This window comes from Panthera tigris, chromosome B1 (assembly GCF_018350195.1).
Source record: "Panthera tigris isolate Pti1 chromosome B1, P.tigris_Pti1_mat1.1, whole genome shotgun sequence".
In the NCBI taxonomy this organism is placed as follows: Eukaryota; Metazoa; Chordata; class Mammalia; order Carnivora; family Felidae; genus Panthera; species Panthera tigris.
Window position 1 is genome coordinate 35,612,517 of NC_056663.1, and position 21,086 is coordinate 35,633,602.

The following is a 21,086-nucleotide window of genomic DNA, read 5'->3' on the forward strand; positions in this document are numbered from 1 at the left end:
GGCTAGCAACGTTCTTTTAATCTTGAATGGATGACAGTTCTCCCAAGGTAGTGGGAGGGGAGGTGCCAGTTCTGAGGACCCTCACAGTTTTGTATGGTTTTGGTGTGCGTCTCTTCTCTGTGTTAGGAAAAGAAGTGGCTGGGGTCCCAAGGAAAGGGATGAGGAGGGACCATTCCCCCAAATGGAGGGAGGCCTTCAGGAAGCTGAGCTGAGGTGATTGGCCGTAAAACAGCTTGGCCACAGCATCTGGAGGAGATTGGAACCAGATGTTCCTGGGATGGGGGAGGGGAGGGTGTGGGGCTGGGAGGAGGCTGGAGCAGGAGAAGCAGGCTGGTCAGCAGGAGGCTGGGTTGGGGGGGAGTGGGGAGGGCCTCGTGGCTTTCTGGGGAAGACAGCTGGCTGCCCTATCCCCACTCCCCAAATCAGACACTGCTATTTTTGCAAACTGGAGCAGCAAATCTTTTCACAGATTCTAGAATCAGCCTGTGTGTAGGGACAGTCAAGCACAGGGTGTGACTTGGGAGGTGCCCAGAAAGGCTACCAGCTAGCCAGAAATGTCTCCTGCTGCCCCACAAGCCCCGCCTTGCTGCGGGCTAAGTGTTGCCTTCTCTGGCAGGAGTACATCTGCCCTAAGCTCCTAATGCTCGACTGGAAACTAGTGTATCCAGAAGTTTCCTTTTTGCATAGAAAGAGAGTAGTCCAGGAACTGGAACATTGTCTGGCAGAGGAAAGGAAAAGAAGGTCCATTTATGGAGAGCCTCCTATTTGCCAGGATCTCTTCAAAGGTTATCTCATTCCTTCCTTGAAACCCTGTGAAGTGTTGTCATTCCATGTGTCTAGATGAAGAAACTGAGGCTCAGAGAGGTTAAATGACTCACCCAGGGGCACACAGCCACCAAATGGTAGCACTGATGTTCAAAACCGGCTATGTTTGCATGCAAGTTTGTGACCTTTTCATGGCAGAGAAGCATATAGGGTTAGGGTTGGGGGAGGGGGAAGGGAAAAAGAGGAAAGAAACAGTGAAGCAGAGGTACAGGGCACGTGACTTTCCTTCCACTATAGTTGAGCCAAACTTGGCCCTAGACATCCACCCCCCCCCCCCCCCCCATGAGGAACCCTGCTCTCTGGCTGCTTGGAGACTAGACAGACCCTGAGTCTTCTTGTCTGTCTCAGCAGTGGCAGGAAGGAGGAGGGTTGCTGGGGAGGATGACAGGCTTGGGGGGTAGAGGCCCAGGGAGGAAATAATTGACCAGCACCACTGGGCAAACCATGGCAGATTCAGGTCTCCTGGATCAGCATCTCCTAATTCTTTTGTCCTGTCCTCTGAAGGCTACAAGGGTGCTCCTGGAAGGACAAGTCTGAAGCTTCAGGTGCTTATCTCAACCTAGAAGTCAGGCAGATCCATCCCAGCTCTTCCACTACTGGCCATGTACTCAGGACCAAGGGGGCCCTCAGGGGGCCCTCTGGGGCTTGGAGACAGTTGTGGGAGCAGGAGTACCTTCCCGTGACATGGAGTCAACTGAGCTGATGGTAGCCACACTGGAGTTGGTCTAGTCTAGAACCCTGAAGCCGGCAGAAGGTGAGGGTGGGCAAAGCATTGAGAGTGCATGAATTAAGTTCTGGAATATATATTAATGGCCTGCACCCAGGTCCTGAGCAGCCTCTATCACTGGGAGGCAGCCTCTGAAGATAGGCCCAGAGAAGACAGGGAAGGCCCATCAGCATGATTCCTAAGTCGTTAGAGGGATCTGGATCTATGGTGGTGATGGAGTCTTGGGACAGGCGTCTGGGGTGGCTGTATGAGTCAATCCTGAGCTGCCTCTGGCTGTGGCATTGCTGTTCACAGAGCCCTTGTTCGGGGTGGAAGACTGGGTACTCGCTTTGGGCTGCAGGCCACTCTCCACAGTCCGGAGGGGTTCTGAGCCTGGTTCCTTCTGGGCATGTGACTCGTGAACTGGGAGTAGAGTCCTCTGAGCTTCAGAGGGCCCTGGAGGGCTGGTGAGGAGAGCTGTGACCACCAACTACAAATTCTGCCAAGTGGGAATGGCAAAGTGTCTGGGTGAGATGCCCAGGCAGCTCCAATGGTTTGCGGGCCTTTCCATTCTACTCATGGTCCTCCAGGCTGTCCTGAGCACCGAGGTCAGAGGAGGTGGAGGCGGGGAGGGGTGGTTATGATGTCACAGCCTGTGACCTCACTGGAGCAATAGGCAGGAACCCCTCGGGCCATCCCCCCTCCCTTGCAGGACCTCAAGGCCTCATCTGCTCTCAGGACGGAAAGAGAGGGCTGCAGCCTGACGGTGGGAGCAGGCTGGCTTCCTGGAAGGAGAGGGTCCTGCATACACATCAGATGCCAGCAATGTGTCTGGTTTCCACTACTGCTTTCTGCTTCAAGGGCCCATCTGGGGTGTACCATACCATAATGCTGCCTAGGGGTAGGTCCCCTCCCACAGTCCAGAGAGCATAAGGCACAACATGTGCTTCTGCAATAGGGCGGAGCTTGAGGCCAGTAAAAGACCTACAGACCCACTGAAGGATCTCAAGGAGCCCTGGGGGTTGGAGCAGCATGCCTGGCTCTCTCTGAAATGTGGGAGGGGCCAGCCCAGGCATAAGAACATGGGTCCTCTCTCTTTCTTTCCCTTTGAGATCCATGTAGAGTAAAGGGAGAGAGAGGCTCCTCTGAATGGAAGGGGCAGGGATGTGGCTTCTCTCCTCCTGGTCTCTGGGAAACAGGTCTGTGCCTCACTGCTGTCTGGGGAGGGAGGGGGCAGTGGCAGGAAGGAGGAGGCCAGACAAGACACAGCCTTGGGAGAGGGGGCCAGAGCTGGAATGTTTGCTCAGTGGCTGCCTAGTGTCTGGCTCTTGTCTCCATGAGAAGAGAAGGACCTGCAGGGGGCCAGCACTGGGTGTTTGACCTTCAGGAAGGCAGAGTTTCAGGGCCAGTTAGTAGATCTGTTCAGGCTGATGCCAGTTTTCTGGCTTCTGGTGAGCTCTCCTGGGACACCCTCCAGCCCACCCACCCCTTCCCCAGTCAGAGACAGAAGACATGGATGGACACCAGCTGGACAGACACATGCCTATCCCCTTTTACTTACCTCCCCCCACTCCCGCCCCCAAACAGCCTCTTTACAGAATGTTCCACTCCTCTCGTTGTGTGGGAGGGCTATGAGCAGTGCGTGTATATGCGGTACGCCTGCAGGCTGAAGTGTGCTAGGAGGCTGTGTTTGTGTGTGCCTGAGTGTGAAATCACACCCTCAGGGGTCCTGGAATAGAGGGAAGGAAGTGCAGCCAGCAGGGCCAGGTGTCCTGGCTGTGGGCTGGTCTCAGACACAGCAAGCCTGCACATCTGGAATGAGATGCACCGCACCCCCCCCCCCTGCACCCCCGCCCCATGTCCCAGACAGCATCTGGCACAAGATACTGGCTGTAACACTTTCAGTTTATTGGCTGGTGTGCCCTGGTGTGGCTGACCAGCCGCTGGGCCTGAGAGAAGCCCCGTCTTGTTTCCCCACCCCTTCTTCTGCAGCCCCTCACGGTGCATCCTGTGGGACTCCTATGGAAACTCACACCCCAGGAAGTGGGGAAATAGGGGCTCAAAAAAACCATGTCGAGGTTGGAGAAGGGGTGGGAAATGTACATTACAATGAAGCTATGCCACCGGCTATACACAATACGGTGCACTTAGAGAGGGCAGGGAAGATGGGAGGGTCTGCTGACAGACGCTCTCCCCCCCAGGCCAGGCCCCCAGAGAGGAATGGCCACTTCAAGTGTCTCCGTGAAAGCTCTGGCTCCCTGGCCCTGGCCCCTTGTTCTGGTGGGGGCAAGGAGGAAGGGATCACGGGGAAGGGGCTCACGAAGCAGTCCCATTCCCCCGCCTCCTGAGGACAGCCTCACCTGGACCACCGGCCTGCAGGTCCTGGCGCCTGGGGGACAGGGACAGGGTGCCCACCTCCTGCCCACCTCCCACTGTCCAGTCCAGGTGACTGAGGGCAGCAGGCCTCCCGTCCCCGCCCCCGTGTGAGGCAGTGGTCATTTCCTGCTGTGCAGTGTGTCCTGGAACTTGGTGCTGGTGAACCGCAGGTGGAAGCCTTTTTTGGTGATGGTGTCATCTGAGTGGAATTTCACCAGGACAGAATCTCCAGCCGAGTACACCTCCTCAGGAGGCTGACAGAGGAAAAGGATGGGCATGAGGCTGAGGCTGCTGTTTTTCCTCCCCAGGATCCCCCGCTCTAAGGAAGGTGGGCGGCTCCCAGACACTCACCAGATTCCCCCAGCCCCTTGAAGCAGGGGAAGACTATTGATAGCAAGAGTTTAAGGGGACGCCTGGAGGAGGGGAAGAAAAGCAGGGGATAGAGGAGCTTGCCTTAAGTTCAGAGTCACACTTCATACCCAGAGCTGCTATTAACGCTGCTATTAACAAGGTAGTTGTGAAGTCTCAGGCAAGGCACTGTCCCGCTCTGGGCCTCACTTCCCTCAAGGGCAAGCGGGAGTAAATGCTCCCTGCTCTCCAAGCTCAGAAGGGCTGATGGGGGTTGTGGGAGGGAGCAAATGAGAGTGTGGTTGTGAATGGGTTTTGCAAAGGGAGTGGGTTCTCTGAGAGGCTGCCTTCTCACTGTCTCAGCTGCCTCTCGGAGAAGACAGAATAGCTGGGTGCTCCAGACATAGCTGTGGCCATTCCCCTTCCATCCTCCCCCAGTTCTGGCCATGGTTGGCTCTAGGCGATGCCCCTGCCTAGCTCCTGCAAGCCCCTCCTTACCTCTGTGTACAGGCCCTCAGAGTGAGAGCCGCCCACAGAGCCTCAGCACACGGATGCCCTGGCTCTCAGGGCACAGAAAGCATCGTTTCCGAGAACCTTGGGGACATTTCCAGCAACCCTGCCAGGAAGCCCTGACAGGATTGGGTTCCTTCCCCAGGTTCCCTCCCGTTGGCTCCAGCCTGGTGGAAGTGTCTGGAAGAAGCCACCTGGGGACACCCAATTTGGTGTGTGGCTCACTGGAATGTGCCAGATCAAGGGAGTTACAAAGGGCAAAATGGGGAGGGGGTGCCGGCTTGGTGACCAGGGGATTCCAGAGTGGTGAGCCAGGCAGGGGAGGGGCCTATGTGCTCTGCTCCTGCCCTGCCCCCCACCTCCCTGCCCTGTCCCAGACCCTGTGAAGCAGAAGCTCTGTCCTAAGGGCACATTCAGCTGGCTAATGCTGGGCCCAGCAGATGCTGCTGCAGCTCCAGGAAGGAAGTTTAACACTTCCTAAGGTGCCCAGGTTACACTGGAGCATAGCCATGAGAGAGGTGAGGGACCAGGGAGGTGAGGGGCGGGAGGGCGTGTGTGTTTGTGTGCGTGTGTGCGCGCACGCATGCACGGGTGTGTAATGGAGAGGAGAAGACAGTGTTCTCCGAACGGGGAAAGGATTCACAAAAACAAAAAGAAGCCACAGCTCTGAGAGGAACATAAATCCACCTTTGTCATTTTCCTGTGGCTTCAATTAAAATCAAGCAAACTTTTGCCCACTGCCTCTGAAGGTGCCATTTTATGGACCAAGAAGCAATGCTCAGTGTCTGCTTGGACAGTAGCACCAAGGGCTTTGGGACCAGCTGGCCTCCCACCAAGAAGGGAAACTGGCAGTGGAAGAGATGAGGGTGTTTTTATGGCTCAGCCAGATGACTGGTTAGCACAGTTCGGCTCAGGTCCTAGGTCCCTGGCTCTTGCTTCAACCTCTGCCCCCGACCCTGGGCCCTGGTAAGCTGCTTTGGGACTGGAACAAGGGCTGGGGGGGGGGGGGGCTAGAAGGAACTCCATCCACCTCCCCGGATGCAAGCTACCCTGTAGGTCCAAACAAACTGGTGCTGAGCAGTCTTGGGTCAGGGCAGGGCCTGTCCCAGAGGATGCAGAAACCACAGTGTTGGGCAAAAAAGGACAGAGTTTCCTGGGTGGGGATGGCCTAGGGCAGGGCGGGCCTCTGTGAGCAGCCACCCACCAGGCAGGGTCTCCTAGCTCCTGCAAAGGGCCAGGCATGTGCTAGCACCCATACCGGCACCCCACACCTGCAGAGGCAAGGGCACTGGGCAGGGTGCGGGGTCTCACCCCTGAGCCGCAGTAGCGCCCCAGTCTGGGGGCTGTGCTGTCATAGCCATCGAAGAGCTCCATGTAGTCGTAGCCACAGTCTGTCTCCTCCTCCACCTCGAAGGTCTGGAACACCAGCTCCACGCCATATCCTTCCTCTGCCACGATGACCCATTCGCAGTCCACCCCCCCAGGGTAGTTGTTGTCACCAAACTGCGCATGGGAGTAAAGATCCTTCGTCTTCACCTCTGCCCGAACCTGGCCTCCACACTCTGTGGGGGAGGAGCAACAGGATTGGCCACCACTGCCCGAGGATGGCCAGGGACAAGGTACCGCGCCTCACTGTGCTGAACCCTCATGGCTCGATGGAGAGAGGGCCACATGGCTAGGGGCGAGTGGCTTGGGACCTGCCTGGGACGTGGCCCAGAACAAGTGCTCTGCTGCTCTACTTCTGGATAGATGCCCACAGAGGACCAGGGACACACTGGGCTGTTAGGCAACTCTGAGCTGAGGCACTGGGGAGGGCATGCTTGTCAAAAGAGCACATTGCTAATTTGCTCCAGCTGATGGCTGTCATGGAAGAATGTGGGCCCTGCGTTGCCAGGGCTTCCATTCTTAAGAGAGAAGAACCACATCTGGATTTTCTGCGAAAACTCTTGATTTTTCAATGTTGGCTCACATTTTTAAAAAACACACTGTGGGCCAAACAGAGCGGAACTGAGGGCCAGATAGAGTTCTGGGCTTCCAGTCTGTGACCCTCTGCTGGGAGGGCCAAATGAGAGCATGCAGGACAGGGTCCTCAGTGTCCATCCTCCTCTGGAAGCCCTCTGGCCTCTAAGAAATCTGGTGCTTATGTCTCCCTGGAGGGGTGAAGAGGGGGTGGGATAGGGCCTGAGCTACAAGGAAGGATGAGAGGCTCTGGACCCAGCAGTCCTGGGGACTCCCAACAGGTGGCTCAAGACCCACAAGGAGCCTGTGAAGCCCCCATCTGACACCTGATGTTCCAGGCCTCCCAAGCCTGGGCTCCAGGCTTTCTCTACTGCTGCACTGTTTCCACTTCACTACTGTCCTGTCTTTACATACCAATTGCTCAGGCCAAACGAAGTGACCTGCGGTCACCTGTACACACCCAGAGCTGTCCTGGGATTGTGGCTGTGCCTGGGCTCCTCCCCCTGCTGGAATGACCCCACCAACACCTGTCCAGAGCTAGAGCTTATCATGTTTTTTCTCATGCTATAACTATCTGTGCGCGTCCCACCTCACCTCTGGACCGCGAGTTCCTGGTGTGCAGGGGTGAAGGGCTCATGCCTGATTCACCTCCATAAGCCCCTCTGAGTCTTGCATACAGCCAGAGCTCAGTAAATGGTTGTTAGATAAATGGACAAACGATCGCTAAGTAGCCCCTCAAGGCCTAAGATGTTTGTCTGCTTCATTTTTGTGACCTGCACTTAGAGCACTGCTTCATCATACATGTTATGTGTTAATAAATATCTCTAGACGAGTGACTTTTGGGTTTGGAATGTGGGTGGGCTGCCACACAGTCAGGCGTCCTACCGCTGGGGACTGTGGGGCTTCCCTCCCCATCCCTGGATTCCCCACCCACTGGCGTCACTGCCCTCTGTTTTCCGGCAACTTAGCGGCCCCTAATCGGGACCTCTCCCACTCTCCCTTTAGTGCTCACTCTCTGCTCCCCTGCCCGGCCCTCAGAACACAGTCTCTGTCTACCCAGGCCATAGCTCTGTCCATCTGTCCCTTCATACACTCTTTCTCATCCCCCTGTGAAACTCCAGAGCCTGGGCCTGCCTGTGAGAGCAGGATCAGCAGAGGCTTGCAGAACAAGACAGCGTGAGGACATTGGGCTAGCCTGAGATGGCCTCACCTGTGGAGTGGGATGCCTGGAAGCCCTTCCTCTGGACGGAGTTGTCGGAGTAGAAGCGCAGGAACATGCGGCTGCCTGTGGCCAGGACAGGCTCAGGCTTCTTGCTCCCACAGAAGCGGCCCAGGACGGGGGCCTTGGCGTCACGGCCATCATACACCTCCAGGTGGTCATAGGCACACTCAGGCTGGGACTCTATATCCATCTCCACGAAGGTCTAGAGGGCACGAGGGAGGACAGCAAGTTCAGAATGCGTCTGGGGGGGGGCAGCAGGTGGCCCCAAATCTAGGCCTCCAGACCCCAGCTGATGGAGACCAGGGAAGCAGCCCCTGCCAGGGGCACTGCTGGTAGCAGTGAGGGAGGACCTGGGAATGGGTAATGGCAGGCACACCCCCAATATGTACTGGGACCGGGCCTCTGTCCAGACCAGACTTGGGGCTCATGAGGATCCTCACAGGGATGACAGCCCTGTGGGCTCAGCCAGGCCACCAGCCTGCAGTCTGCATGGCTCTGGTCAGGACCTCTGAATTACCCAGAACTTTGGAACTGATAGGAAACAGGTGGTAGCCCGATGGCATGGAAGAGCAGGGGTCCCCATGCAGGCTGGGGTGTGGGTACCTTACCAGCTTGACCCGGTGGCCAGGGGTGCTAGAGATAGCCCAGGTGCACTCCTTCTTGCTGGGATATTTGTCAGGCCAGTTGGGGCTGGTGATGGTGCCGCTGGTGGATGTCACCTTGTGGTCACAGCCGGCTGTGGGGAAGTGAGGGTAAAGGGATCAGCAAGAACCTCGGTGCTCCAATGTCCCCTGTGAGGAAAGGAACAAAGCCCTTCCCTCCTGCCCTCCTTGCTTCTTTCTCTTGTCCCCCACCTACAAACTGATGGAAGGCTTACATTACTTCTTTTCTGTTCAGTTACCCATGGCCGGGGAAATCTAGCTGCTTGCCTCCAAGCGAGGTCTGCCTGGCAGCATCCATGAAAGCCGCCCTCACAGGCACTCCCGTGCAGATCCCTGGACCTTTGAGGCCTCTGGCCACACCCCCTCTGCCCTCCATGATGTTGTCATCCTCTGGTATCCTGCCACACTTCCACATTCACAGAAGACTTTGGCACCTGACTCAGTTCTATACCCATTCCTGCTGCCATTCCAGGTGATGTCAGCCAACACTCTAGCCTCTCTGTTCCTGATCTTCTCAGCTCTATTGGCACTTATCTTCTTCCTCTCAAGCCGGGCTTGCTCATGACTTTACTCTAGGCCTTGCCATCACCTACCATTTCCTGATGCTACAAACACATCACCTCTCTGTGACCACTTCCTGTTCTTCCAAGGTGCTCAGGCCCTCACTATCCTTTCAACACTTCTTCAGCTTTAGAGAGACTTCCAGGGTCTTGATCCTTCTATTTTCTCCCAATATTTCCTCCTTGGTTGACTTAACTTGCTTCCCTATCTGGCTGGACTATATGGCTGATCACCCCGGCTGCTCATCAACATACTGTCCTTCTACTGTATCCTTTCGGAAAACCCCATCTGACTCAACCACTGGGAACCGAAACCACTTGATACTCTTGGATCTGTCTTTCACCACCTCCACCCCTTACCTCCTCAACAACGGCTCCAAATCTTCAGCCCTCTCCACTCCCATCCCTTCCCTCTCAGAAGATCACCTCACCTCCTGCCTCCCTGAAAAAAATCAGGGCCTCAGATATGAACAACTTCAGCTTCCCAGCCCCTCCCTGCAAACTCACCTTCCTCCTTCCTCGTCTCCAAAAAGGAGTCCCAGGTCCACCTGGGTACCTTTGCACCACAAATTATCCACCCTCACTCTCTGTGCCATCTCTGCCAGCCTGTGGACCCTCCTATGCTTTGCCCCATCCTAAAGTAACTCCCCCACGGCCCTACATTCCCCTCTAGCTGCCACCCATCCTTTCTCCTTTTCTTCTCAGTTGTTCTTCAAGAAAACTTGCTATCACCCCATTCTCACTGTTTATGGCTCTTTGATCCATTGCAATCTGCCTTCCCACCTCTGAGAGTGTGGCCTCACAAACGAATTTAAAAGCTGATGTTCATGATTTATTATCATCCAATCTGACAGGTTTCTTGGGGAAAAACAGGCGGCCAGTGCACTGTGGGCTGGGGAGGAGAAAGGGATGGATAGGTGCCTATGGTCAGTGGCTCACAGGATGAATACACAGCCATGAGGCCCAGAGAGCAGTGTGCAGGCTGCCCAGAGGCCCTGTGGAGGCAGGTAGAGCTCCTGGCTCTCCACAGTGGACCTATGGGCCGTGTCCATCATCCTTCTGTGGTTCTCCAAGGCCACATTCGCTGCTCTCCCCCATTTATACACAGGTCTTTGGGGCCCTCTAACTTCTCTGTGTGTGCCCACTTCTCCCCCAGCTAGACTGCAATCTTCCTGGGGGCAGAGGGACTCCCTTCTTCTTTTTTTTTTTTTTTTTAGTGAGCCCTATGCCCAATGTGGGGCTCAAACTCACGACCCTGAGATCAAGAGTTGCATGCTCTACCAACGGAGCCAACCAGGCACCCCAGAGGAACTCCCCTCTTGAGGTCCCTGCAGAACTTTGCACAGCCTCTGCAAGGAGGAGTCAGGAAATACTGATTTGTAATTCGCCTATCATTTGAGTGAGGAATCATGAGTGCTTCTAAAATGACTCAGCTATGTACAGGTCGTCCACCCTAGAAGTGTAAAACCTCTCACAGCTATCTTGTTAATGTTGATGTACTCTTTTTCACACAGTACACACAGAGAGAGAATGCACTTTGGACAACCACAGAATAAGGTCTCCTCCAGCTAAAAGACGTGGAGGCCCTATGAATCAGGAACTTCGTATGCGGGGAGACCGAAGTAATCAGGTTGGAAGCTCTTTAGTGTCCGTTGGGTCACTGCTGAGTGCTTCAATTCTGTTTATTTTATCCAGGAGTTTATTTGTTTATACCTTGGTTGTCCACCTAAGAACAGTGAGAAGAGGCATTTGCCAGGCACTGTGCTAAGTGTTCAAGCAAGATCTGTAAAGTTTAGTATGCTGCAAGGCAGTTACCATTGTTAATCATCTCATGGGTGAGGAACTGGAAGCTCAGAGAGGTGCAGTGATTCACCCAAAGTCACACAGACATTCAGTGGCAGAGCCAGGTCTGTGTTGTGCTGCTGGGATAGTATGTCCCCAGCAGGCAGGGGACACAACGGCATTCGGGACTTGGAACAGGCCAGTGTTGTAGCATGTCCAAAGAGCTATCAGATGATGCTGGTGAGGATATGAGTGCTGTTTTCAAACATCTGCAGGGCTTTAGTGTCTGGGAGGCGGTGACCCTGTTCTGAATGTCCCCAGGGGTCAGCAGTGTGACCAATAACGGCTGACATACGACTGTGCTTGCTTTGAGCTCAGCACTGCTTGGAGCACTTCAGAGAGCCCTGTGCCCTGATGAGGTAGGTCTATTGTGACCTACGTGTCACACAGGAACAAACAGAAGTGCTCAAGGGTGCGCAGCTGGCTAAGCAGTGGGGCTGGGCCAGGCAGCCTGGCTCCAGCCTGTGCTCTCGACCTCTGTGCCATCTCGACTCTCTGCCACAGGAAGGTCGTTATGAAGACAAGGACTTGCCCATGGATTTTAAGAAGCACTAAGATCAGTCTGAAAATGGAGCCTGGGGATGAGTGTGAGCCCCTCCTCTCCTAACATGCACAAGGAGACATGGAAGCATGTGTGGCTTGGATATTTTGAGGACGGAAGAATCTGTGGACCAGGTGGGAGGCAAAACAAGGTAATCTCAGAGACCACTCGTGACCTTGAGTCTACACCGGGCCGGATGGAGATGGCACCCATGTCCTCGTGTCCCCAGCCTCCAGTCCTTCGGGCCTGCTGGCCCTGCCCTAGGGGCTCTGGGCGCTGCGCTGGCAGCGCTTACCTTCCTTGCAGTCGTGTTTGTTGTCATGTAGGACGAAGCCACTGCGACACTGGCACTCATAGCTGCCGAAGGTGTTGACGCAGTCTTGCTGGCAGCCGCCGTTATCCTTGGAGCACTCGTCCTTGTCTGCAGGGGAGCAAACAAGGCGGGCCCGGGTCTGTGCAGGGCTGAGGTCGGGGTGGTCACCCCAGGGGAAGCGGGAGGCTGGCTGGGTTTCCTCCCCCCGGGGGGGCCAAGGCCACGGTGGGGTCCAGGGCAGTGCATCCAGCGGAGCCAGCTGAGTGGCCCAGCTGTGGGGAGAGAAAGTAGAAGTGGGGTGGAGGGAGGGCTGGGGGCTGGAGCTGACCAACATGGGCACCCTCTACCATTACCTGCTTACTGGACAGACGGACAAGTGGAAAAACAGACACACGGACAAGCAGACTGCAAGAGAAAGGAGCAGGACGCAGGGGTCCCTCTTTTACTTCACAACAGGAAATGTCACAGACACCATCAAAATGGGAGGGAGTGGGGGCAGGGAAGGTCCCCTGTCCATGGGAGGGGGGGACAAGGGGAGAGGAGAGCACCAGTTCTGTCCGGCCAGAAGGAGGCAGGCCGGAATGGCAGAGCGGAGGTGGGGGGTGGTCGGGCACTGAAGCCCCCATCCCATTCCGTCCAAGGTGAGGTTCCTGAGTAACAAAGGGTCCGGGAGGCCTGGCAGGCCTCACTGGGGGGTCCGGTTTCTTTTCTGCACTCGGAATTTGAGCTGGTGGGGGCGTCCCCGAGGGGGCTGCAGAGCGGGCCTCTTTTCTGAAACGAGAGAGAGAAGGAGAAAAGGGACCAAGGGGTGGGGGTGGAGGGCAGGGACCAGGGAGGGAGAGCAGTGAAAACCAACCCGGGGCCTCAGAGGCAGATTCACAGGGCAATGCGGGAAGGCGGCGGGACACACATGCAGGACGGCCATGTCCGGCGCAGCCAGGTCAAAGAGGAAGAGCAAGTGGGAAGAGGCACAGCGACAGAGACAGATAGGAAGAGAGCCTGTGGCAGGAAGAAGGCCTGGAGGGGTAGGCACGAGGCCCGCACATATGGAGGGAGAGAAACAGAGTCTCTGGTAGAGGGGAGCAGCCCACGGAAAGGGTGGGCCCGGCTGGGAGCTCAGAGCTCTCACTCTGGCTGCTGCAGCTACAGGCTGTGTTTAGACACACACACCCACACCAGCATGCCCACAGACACGGGATCCCTCGGGGATGTACTGCGGTCCCACTGGGGCAGCACAGACACTGACCCACAGGTACACCACACTCACGCGCAGGACCCACAGGCAGACATAGAGACCGCATGCACACATACCACTGGCCAGCCATCCACCTGTGTGCACGTGTACATAAGGGACACACACTACTTCCTCCCACATGTGTGTGAGGAAGCGTGTGCACAGATGCATAGGCAGGCACTCAGGGGCCAGTACGCGGGTATAAAGACACAAAAACACAGAGACCACAGGCTCTTCAGCAGACCTGTGGACTCAAGTGTGCTCACACATGCAGCTGCTCAAGTTCGGGTCAACCCACACACGCACTCTCCCATGAGCACACACACACAGAGACACAGGCTACAGGCATGTGTTTGTCACTCCCACACATGCTCCAGTCTGTCTGCGGTCACTCTGGGGACTGTGTGCTTGGCACAGAGGCAGGTGTTCAGGGAAGGTGTGTAGATCGAACGGACATCCAGATTTCCAGAGGGGAATCGCGAGGTAGAAAGATGCCCGCTGGCATTCAAATGGGCAGGTGGGGTCTGTGACAAAGGTGACCTTGTTCCTGGTCTCCATCAGTAGTGGAGGGGCCTGAGCACTGGCTTCCGGAAGGCCCGGCTTCTCCACTCCATTCTCAGGTGAGCCAGACCCCTTAAGGCCCGCAGGAACTCAAGGTCAAGAGGTGGGATCCCCAAGTCCCTCCCCAGGGCTCCTTCTCAGTTACAGCCTCACAGGGGATCCTCGCTGAGGGCCCTGTGGAAGCTGCCAGCCCTGCAGGAAGGTGGGGGTGAGGGGCACCCTACAGCCCAGGAACTCGCCTGTGACTACACTAGGAACTTTAGGGGCCCCATCTTACAAATGGAGCAAAGATTTGCCTGAAATGTTTTGAACCCCACACCTTCCCTATATGTGCACCCTAAATACCTAGTACAGTGCCTGGCACATAGGAGGGGTAAAAGAAATACCTGCCCAGTAAACGAACGAGTGCGTGGGCAAGTGGGTGGCTGAATGGATGAGTGACAGAAAAGTGAGTCCTGAGGAAGGCCTGCTGTAGCGTCCTAGGGCAGGGCTCTGGCATGGGGGTTGGGGAGTGGGAGTGGCAGCCTCACAGCCTCACCTCAGAGGAGCCGAGGAGCCAGGGAGCAGGTTGCAGGAGGGGCAGGAGCGGGGAGGGTGGACATGGTCCGGACAAGGAGACGGCACTCACCCTCCAGTGCCAAATGCCCCGGAAGGTGGCTGGGGTCAGACTGAAGGTCTTCAGGCTCTTTCTTCTCCTTCTTGGCTTAGGGTCTCCTCGCTGGGTGTCCCAAAAGTCCAAAGAGCCCCCCTCCTGGGGGGCCAGAGTCAGATGCCCCATGCCCTGAGGGCTGAACGAAACTTGATGCCCACTGGTGAGGGTCCTCTGCAGGTTTCTTAGGCAGCAGGGCATTGCACGTGTGTGTGTGTGTGTGTGTGTGTGTGTGTGTGTGTGGCTGTGCATGTGTGTGTGTGCATCTCTGTGTGGGTCTGAGGGGGCAGGTGGCCCAGTGTCAGGCCAGGGCAGGGCAGTACCCAGGGGTGGAGAGACCTGGGCTCTAGCCTGACAGATGTGTCGGTCCCCCTCCCGCCTCTGAGAGTCAAGTAACAGAAGGGCAGAAAGAGACGAGAGTAAGCAGGTAATGGTTTCCCCAGGGCTGAGCCCACCCCTGAGTAGGTGTTACATCCCCTTGGCCCTCTGGTGAGCACCCTGTAGGAGTTCCAGGTGGGCATAGGGAAGAAAAGGATTCGCATTGCAAGGGGAGGGGGTCTCAGCAAGCAGTGGGGCAGGGGCTGTGGGGCACTTTAAGCAGAGCAGGATGGCTGGCAGTGACAAGCAGGGAACCAGTGCACAGGGGCAGTGCATGGCATCCAGGTGGGGCAGGCAGGGGTGCAGGGATGCAACATAGGGGGCTTGAGGATGCAGGACCCTGGGCAAAGGGGGGAAAAGGAAGGCAGTGTGGACTAGGCCATGGGCTTCCTGCCTTCCTGCTACCCCATGCCCGGCCCACCAGGCCAGCCGAAGATCAGGATCCCTGGGCCACTCCCATATAAAACCAGCTGCTTCAGCCACTCCCTCCACCTCCCACTCCCCAACTCAAGTTCATGGAGTTCCCACCCCACACTATCAACGTCCCAAGTCAAAGAGTGCCTCTGAAAGACCACCAGCCTTGCCCCAGGATGAAGAACTGAGGGAAGACTAAGGCAGGGGGCAGGTCTCCTGGGACCCCTGGAGGCCCAACTCAGAGACGTTGACTGCATTTTAGGCCTCCCAAGAATGGGTCCATCAAAGGGGCTTGATCACAAGCCTTATACGGGGCAGCTCTCAATAAACATATGCTGGTTGGATCTGAGTCCCCCACCTATGGGCTGAGGGTGAGTGGGAAGGCTTTGGTGTTGATGAGAGGGAGGCTCCTCATCTTTTCTGAAGGCCTTGGCATGAACCCATTTGGCATGTGGGTCTGATTAGAGATGTGGCCGCTGCCAGATAATCTGCCCCACACACTCCAAGGCAAACACCCTCCTCCTCTGCATGCACCCTGCATTCTCTGGCCATGCTGAACTCCCTGTTTCCAGGGCCTGCCCTCTCTGGGGCCTCGGCATGATGGCTCCTGAAAGGAAAGCCCTCTCCTTTCATTTCTTCATGCCTATGTACTGCCCATCCTCAGGCTGGTTCCCATACAGTAATGGGGTTCAGGAACAGAGGGGTTGGCCTGGTGGTGGTGGGCTAATGGGGGGAGCAGGGGACAGACCCTGCTGGCCTGGTAACAGAGAGGGCTAGAAAGTGCAGGGGTAGTGTGGCAGGGAGGAGGGGTGGTGGGCTTACAGCTGGGTAGTCCAGGTTACCTGAGAAGAAGTGGGCCTTGAAGCCCTTTTTGGAGACGGTGTTGTCAGACTTGAACTCCACACGCATGTTGTTGTACTGGGAGGTGATGACCTCGGGCTTCTCGGAGCCACAGAACTTGCCATGTAGCTTGGAGTCAGCCGTGAGCCCACTGCGTACTTCCACGAAGTCATACTTGCACACCTGCAGGGCAGTGCAGCTCTAGGCCTGCCTCCTCCAGGAAGCCTCTCCTGACCACCCCCCACCTGGGAAGGCTCCCTTTTGTCCTTTTGTCTTTAGTCACCCATCTTACATAATCTAACAACTCAAAAAGGTGCCAAGCCACCCCCACAGGATCCTCTTGCGCTCCCCACACAAGCCCTGAGTCTTGCCTTGCTCCACATCCCCCTGTGCACTCCCTGACCTTCAAGCCCTCCTCCCCGACCCTCCCCTGCTTCCTGGAATTGGGAGCAGTCTCTCCTCCTCTACATTCTTTGGCTATTTCATATGGAAGGAAGCAGGCACTGAGCTGAGCTCCCACGCCTCAGACCTTCCTGAGTCTCCTCAGCTCTGGTGGGCACTTACGTCATTGCCTTCCGTCTCGAAGAAGTCGAACTGCAGGGAGATGCGGTACTGGGTAGGGGCCACCAATTGCCAGATGCAGTTTTTGTTAGGGGGGTACTCCTTGGGCCAGCCTGGGCTGGTGATGGATCCGTTGAGCTTGGTAAGGAATCCACCACAGGCAGCTGTGGGGACAACGGAGGTGGCATCAGCCACCAGGAGTCCCCACTTTAGGTAAGGGCCAGGGGTAAGGGTGCATTAAGGAGAAGAGGGGGATGTGTGGATGCCCTGCAGTCCTGGGGCTTGTGTCTGGTCTCTCAAGGATGGGAGGGAAGCAGGCAGGGTGAGGGGTGTACCTTCAGAGTATGAGGAATTGGGGAGTCATATGCATGAACACTCTACTTTCTCAGGGCCTCTGCTAAGAAGGAGGCGGGGAATGAAGGGCTCAGGGAAGGCTGGGCCGGTGGGCAGTGAGGACTGGAGGCAGGGAGAGGAAGGTGGGTAGAGAAAAGACACACAGCAAACCCAGGCTGAGCTGCAGGCAGTTGGCAGGGAATGCTCTCACCTCAGGGGCAGGTATAGGGAGAGGCTGAAAAATCATTGCCTGTCTGAAAACAGTGGTTTCCAAACTGGGGATCATGACCTTCAGGAGGATGATGAAATCAATCAGCAGGTCATGATCAGCATTTTAAGTGAATAAAAATGGAAAAAAAAAATACCAGAGTGCATCACACCTGGTAAGTGTGTTCAGGGGGCTGCAGGGCTGCCATATAAAATGTATTCCTTGTTGGTGATGAGTGAAGAAAGTGCTAGGGAATCTGGGCTTTCCCAGGAAGGGGTGTGTCCAAGGGCTTAAGAGATCTGGGCTAGAGGGTCTGGTCCCTGGGGCTGTGTTGGAGGCACTCACCCTCACAGCGGCGCTTGTCCGGGGCCAGCTCATACCCAGGGTCACAGCTGCACTTGTAGCTGCCCAAGGTGTTGAGGCACCGCTGCTCGCAGCCCCCGCGGTTGGGCCGTGAGCACTCGTCCACCTCTGCCAATTGGGAAGAAAGGGTGTCAGTGACTGCCAGGCCAGGGCCTGCCTCCTGTGCTCTGCTTGAGAGTCAAGTCCAGTGTCCCTCAGGCTTCCTGTGACCACCTCCAGCCCCACTGCAGGGGACAGGAGTCAGCTGTGGACCACTCAGCTTTGAGGCTGTGGCCCTCCCTACCTCAGCCAGCCCCCCAGCTCGGTCCCTAGGGGTTCCTACTCCTGAGAGCCCCAAAGGGACAGGTAGTAACCTGAAGGAGGGGACAGGTAGACCCCACAGAGCCTTTCTTTGACCACAATGGCTGGGCTGGTGACCACCACCATTTATTGGTGCCTCTTGTGTGTCATTCCCCAGCCTTTCTTCATTTATCCTTCAATCCTGACATGACCAGTGATGGAGGGACTGTTACTATCCCCATTTTACAGATGAGGAAATGAGGTTCAGGCAGATTACCTGTCCACAATCACACCGGTAAAAGAAATCCATGCTGCCTTGCTTCCTCCCTAAGCTTCTATGGCACTTCCTGCCTCTATGCCTCACTGGCATTTCTTCTACACAAACTTTTGGACTTTAAGGCAACTCCTGAACTACTATTTCAATTCACAGTTGAGCACCTACCACGTGTCAGCTACTTTTACATATGTGTGTCATTTACTCAATGAGATATGCAGTTTCTCAGTGCAGTTGACCTCTTCTCCCCAGTTAGGCCATAAATTCAAGCACAGGGTACCATGGTCTATGCATCCCTCATAGAATCTCTGTGTAGAATAGGTGAATAAAGAAGACATGAAGTCACCACAGCAATATTCACAATAGCCAAGATGTAGAAACAGCCTAAATGGTCACCAACAGATGAGGATAAAGAAAATGTGCTACAGGATTTAGAAGAATTAATATTGTTAAAATGTCCATACTACCCACAGCAAACTATAGATCCAAAGTAATTCTGACCAAAATACCATTTTGCACAGAACTATAACACATAATCCTAAAATGTGTATGGAACCACAAAAGATTCCAAGCAGCCAAAGCAATCTTGAGAAAGAACAAAGCTGAGGGGCATGCTCCCATATTCCAAACTGTAGTGCAAAGCTATAATCAAAAACAAATAAATCCAAATGGTATGGTACCGGTACAAAAACAGACAAATAGATCAGTGGAAGAGAATAGAGAGTCCAGAAAAAAAACTCATGATTATATGTTCAATTATTCTATGACAAAGGAGGCAACAATATACAATGGGGAAAAGACAGCCTCTTTAATGAATGGACAGATCAGACAGCTACATGCAAAAGAATGCAACTGGACCACTTACTTACATTTTACACAAAAAGAAACTCAAAATGGGTTAAAGACTTAAATATTAGACCTGAAACCATGAAACTCCTAGAAGAAAACCAAGGCAGTAAGCTCTTTGGCATTGGTATTAATAATATTTTCTTTGGATCTGTCTCTTCAGGCAAAGACAACAAAAGCAAAATAAACAAATGGGACTACGTCAAACTAAAAAGCTTTTGCACAGTGAAGGAAACCATCAACAAAACAAAAAGTCAACTTAATGGGAGAAGATATTCACAAATGTTATATGAAATAAGTGGTTGACATCCAAAATATATAAAGAACTCATAAAACTCAATATAAAACAACGACTATTGATTAAAAATGGGCAGAGGACCTGAATAGACGTTTCTCTAAAGAAGATATACAGATGGCCAACAGACACATGAAAAGATGCTCAATATCACTCATCATCAGAGAAAATGCAAATCAAAACCACATTGAGATATCACTTCACACCTGTCAGAATGGAGAGTATCAAAAAGTTAAGAATAACAGGTGTTGGTGGAAGATGTGGAGAAAATAGAACCTTCTGCATGTTGGTGGGAATGTAAATTGGTTCAGCCACTCTGGGAAACAGTATGGAGATTCCTCAAAAAATTAAAAACAGAACTACAATATGATCTAGCAGTTCCACTTTTGGGCATTTATCTGAAGAAAATGAAAACACCAATCTGAAGAGATATATATAGCCCCATGTTCACTGAAGCATTATTTACAACAGCCAAGATATGGAAGCAATTAAAGTGCCCATCAATAGATGAATAGATAAATTAGATGTGGTATATACATACAGTGGAATATTACTCAGCCACAGAAAAGAATGAAATCTTACCATTTGTGACACCATGATGGACCCAGAAGGTATGAGGCTAAGTGAAATAAGCTAGACAAAGATAAATACTGTATGATTTCACTTACATGTTGAATCTAAAAACAAAACAAATGAACAAACAAAACAAAACAGAAACAGACTCATAGATATGGAGAACAAACTGATGGGTGCCAGAGGAGAGGGAGTGGAGGGATGAACAAGATAGGTGAAGGGAATTAAGACGTGCAGTTTTCCAGTTATAAAAAAAAAAAAAAAAGCAAGATGTGGAGATGTAATATACAGCATAGGTAATATAAGTCAACAAGATTGTAACAACTTTGTAAGGTGATGGATGGTAACTAGACTCACCGTGGTGACCATTTTATAATGTACATAAACATTGAATCGGTATGTTGTACCCTTGAAACTAACAGGATATTGTGTGTCGATTACTCTTCACTTTAAAAAATGTGTTATATACACACAGTGGAACAAAAATGGATGAATCTTATGAACATTATGTTCAGTAAAAAAGCTAGTTACAGAAAGACAAATACTGCAGGATTCCACTTATACGAGCTATCTAAAATCGATTCAATAAATGAATGAATGAATGGATGAATGAGTGGATGAAAGAATGAATGATGGCTGCCAGGGGTTGGGGGCTGGGGGAAACGTGGAGCTGCTAATCAAATAGGCATAAAGTGGCAGTCAAGCAAGATGAATAAGCCTTGGAGATCTGCTGTAGAGCACCGTGCCTTCGGCCAGCAACATGGTATAGTACACTTACAAATGCATCCAGAGGACAGATCTCAAGCTACGTGTTTTTACCACAACAAAACACAATTTTAAAAATTAAAAGAAGGAATGGAGGAGATGGATTGGCCATGGGGATGGGCCGGGTGGGGAATGGGGAAGGAGCACCTTTGAAAAAGTTGACAGCAAAGCCAGCTTTGTTAATGGATCCGTCAGAGACGAATTTGAGCCAGAGGCGACTGGAAGTGCTCTTGATGTCATCCGGCTTCTCGTAGCCACAGTAGCGCCCGATGAGAGTGCTGCTCTCACTGTGCCCATCACGCACCTCCAGGTAGTCGTAGGCACAGCTGTCATGGCGCTCGATCTGAGGGTCAGGGGCTGGATCAGCTGGAGCAGCTCTGGTGGCCAGGGCCCAACACCAGGAAACCCACAACAGGTGGGACAGCAGGGTCTCCGACCTACCTCAAAGGACTGGAAGGTGAGGCCCACGTGGAAGCCCTCAGACACCTGGATCCGCCAGATGCAGACTTTGCTGGGCCGGTAATCATCAGGGTAATTGGGTGACTGGATGTGGCCATTGTCCTTCTTCACATCTCCCCCACAGATGGCTTTGGGGACACAGGGTGAGGTCAGTTAGAATGCTCTGCTCAGCTCAAGAGCCCCTCTCTCC

The 21,086-nt window shown here is 53.9% G+C and overlaps 1 protein-coding gene across 4 annotated transcripts in view; it reads right to left on the bottom strand.

The window, feature by feature from the left end:
- Positions 1 to 3,423: 3,423 nt before the first annotated feature.
- Positions 3,424 to 21,086, bottom strand: part of BMP1 (bone morphogenetic protein 1) — a 43,515-nt gene continuing 25,852 nt past the window's right edge. For 2 of the 4 annotated variants that reach the window (XM_042983290.1, XM_042983291.1), the window contains 10 exons: positions 20,879 to 21,024; positions 20,585 to 20,780; positions 17,388 to 17,513; positions 16,505 to 16,665; positions 15,943 to 16,123; positions 11,847 to 11,972; positions 8,555 to 8,682; positions 7,935 to 8,148; positions 6,077 to 6,327; positions 3,424 to 4,161 (listed from right to left, as the gene is read on the bottom strand). In XM_042983290.1, coding sequence (XP_042839224.1) covers positions 4,027 to 4,161; positions 6,077 to 6,327; positions 7,935 to 8,148; positions 8,555 to 8,682; positions 11,847 to 11,972; positions 15,943 to 16,123; positions 16,505 to 16,665; positions 17,388 to 17,513; positions 20,585 to 20,780; positions 20,879 to 21,024 — 1,664 coding nt within the window. In that variant the 3' untranslated portion in view covers positions 3,424 to 4,026. Of the gene's footprint in view, positions 4,162 to 6,076; positions 6,328 to 7,934; positions 8,149 to 8,554; positions 8,683 to 11,846; positions 11,973 to 12,207; positions 12,636 to 15,942; positions 16,124 to 16,504; positions 16,666 to 17,387; positions 17,514 to 20,584; positions 20,781 to 20,878; positions 21,025 to 21,086 lie in introns of those variants that run through there. The other 2 variants (XR_006216612.1, XM_042983292.1) reach the window with 2 other exon arrangements.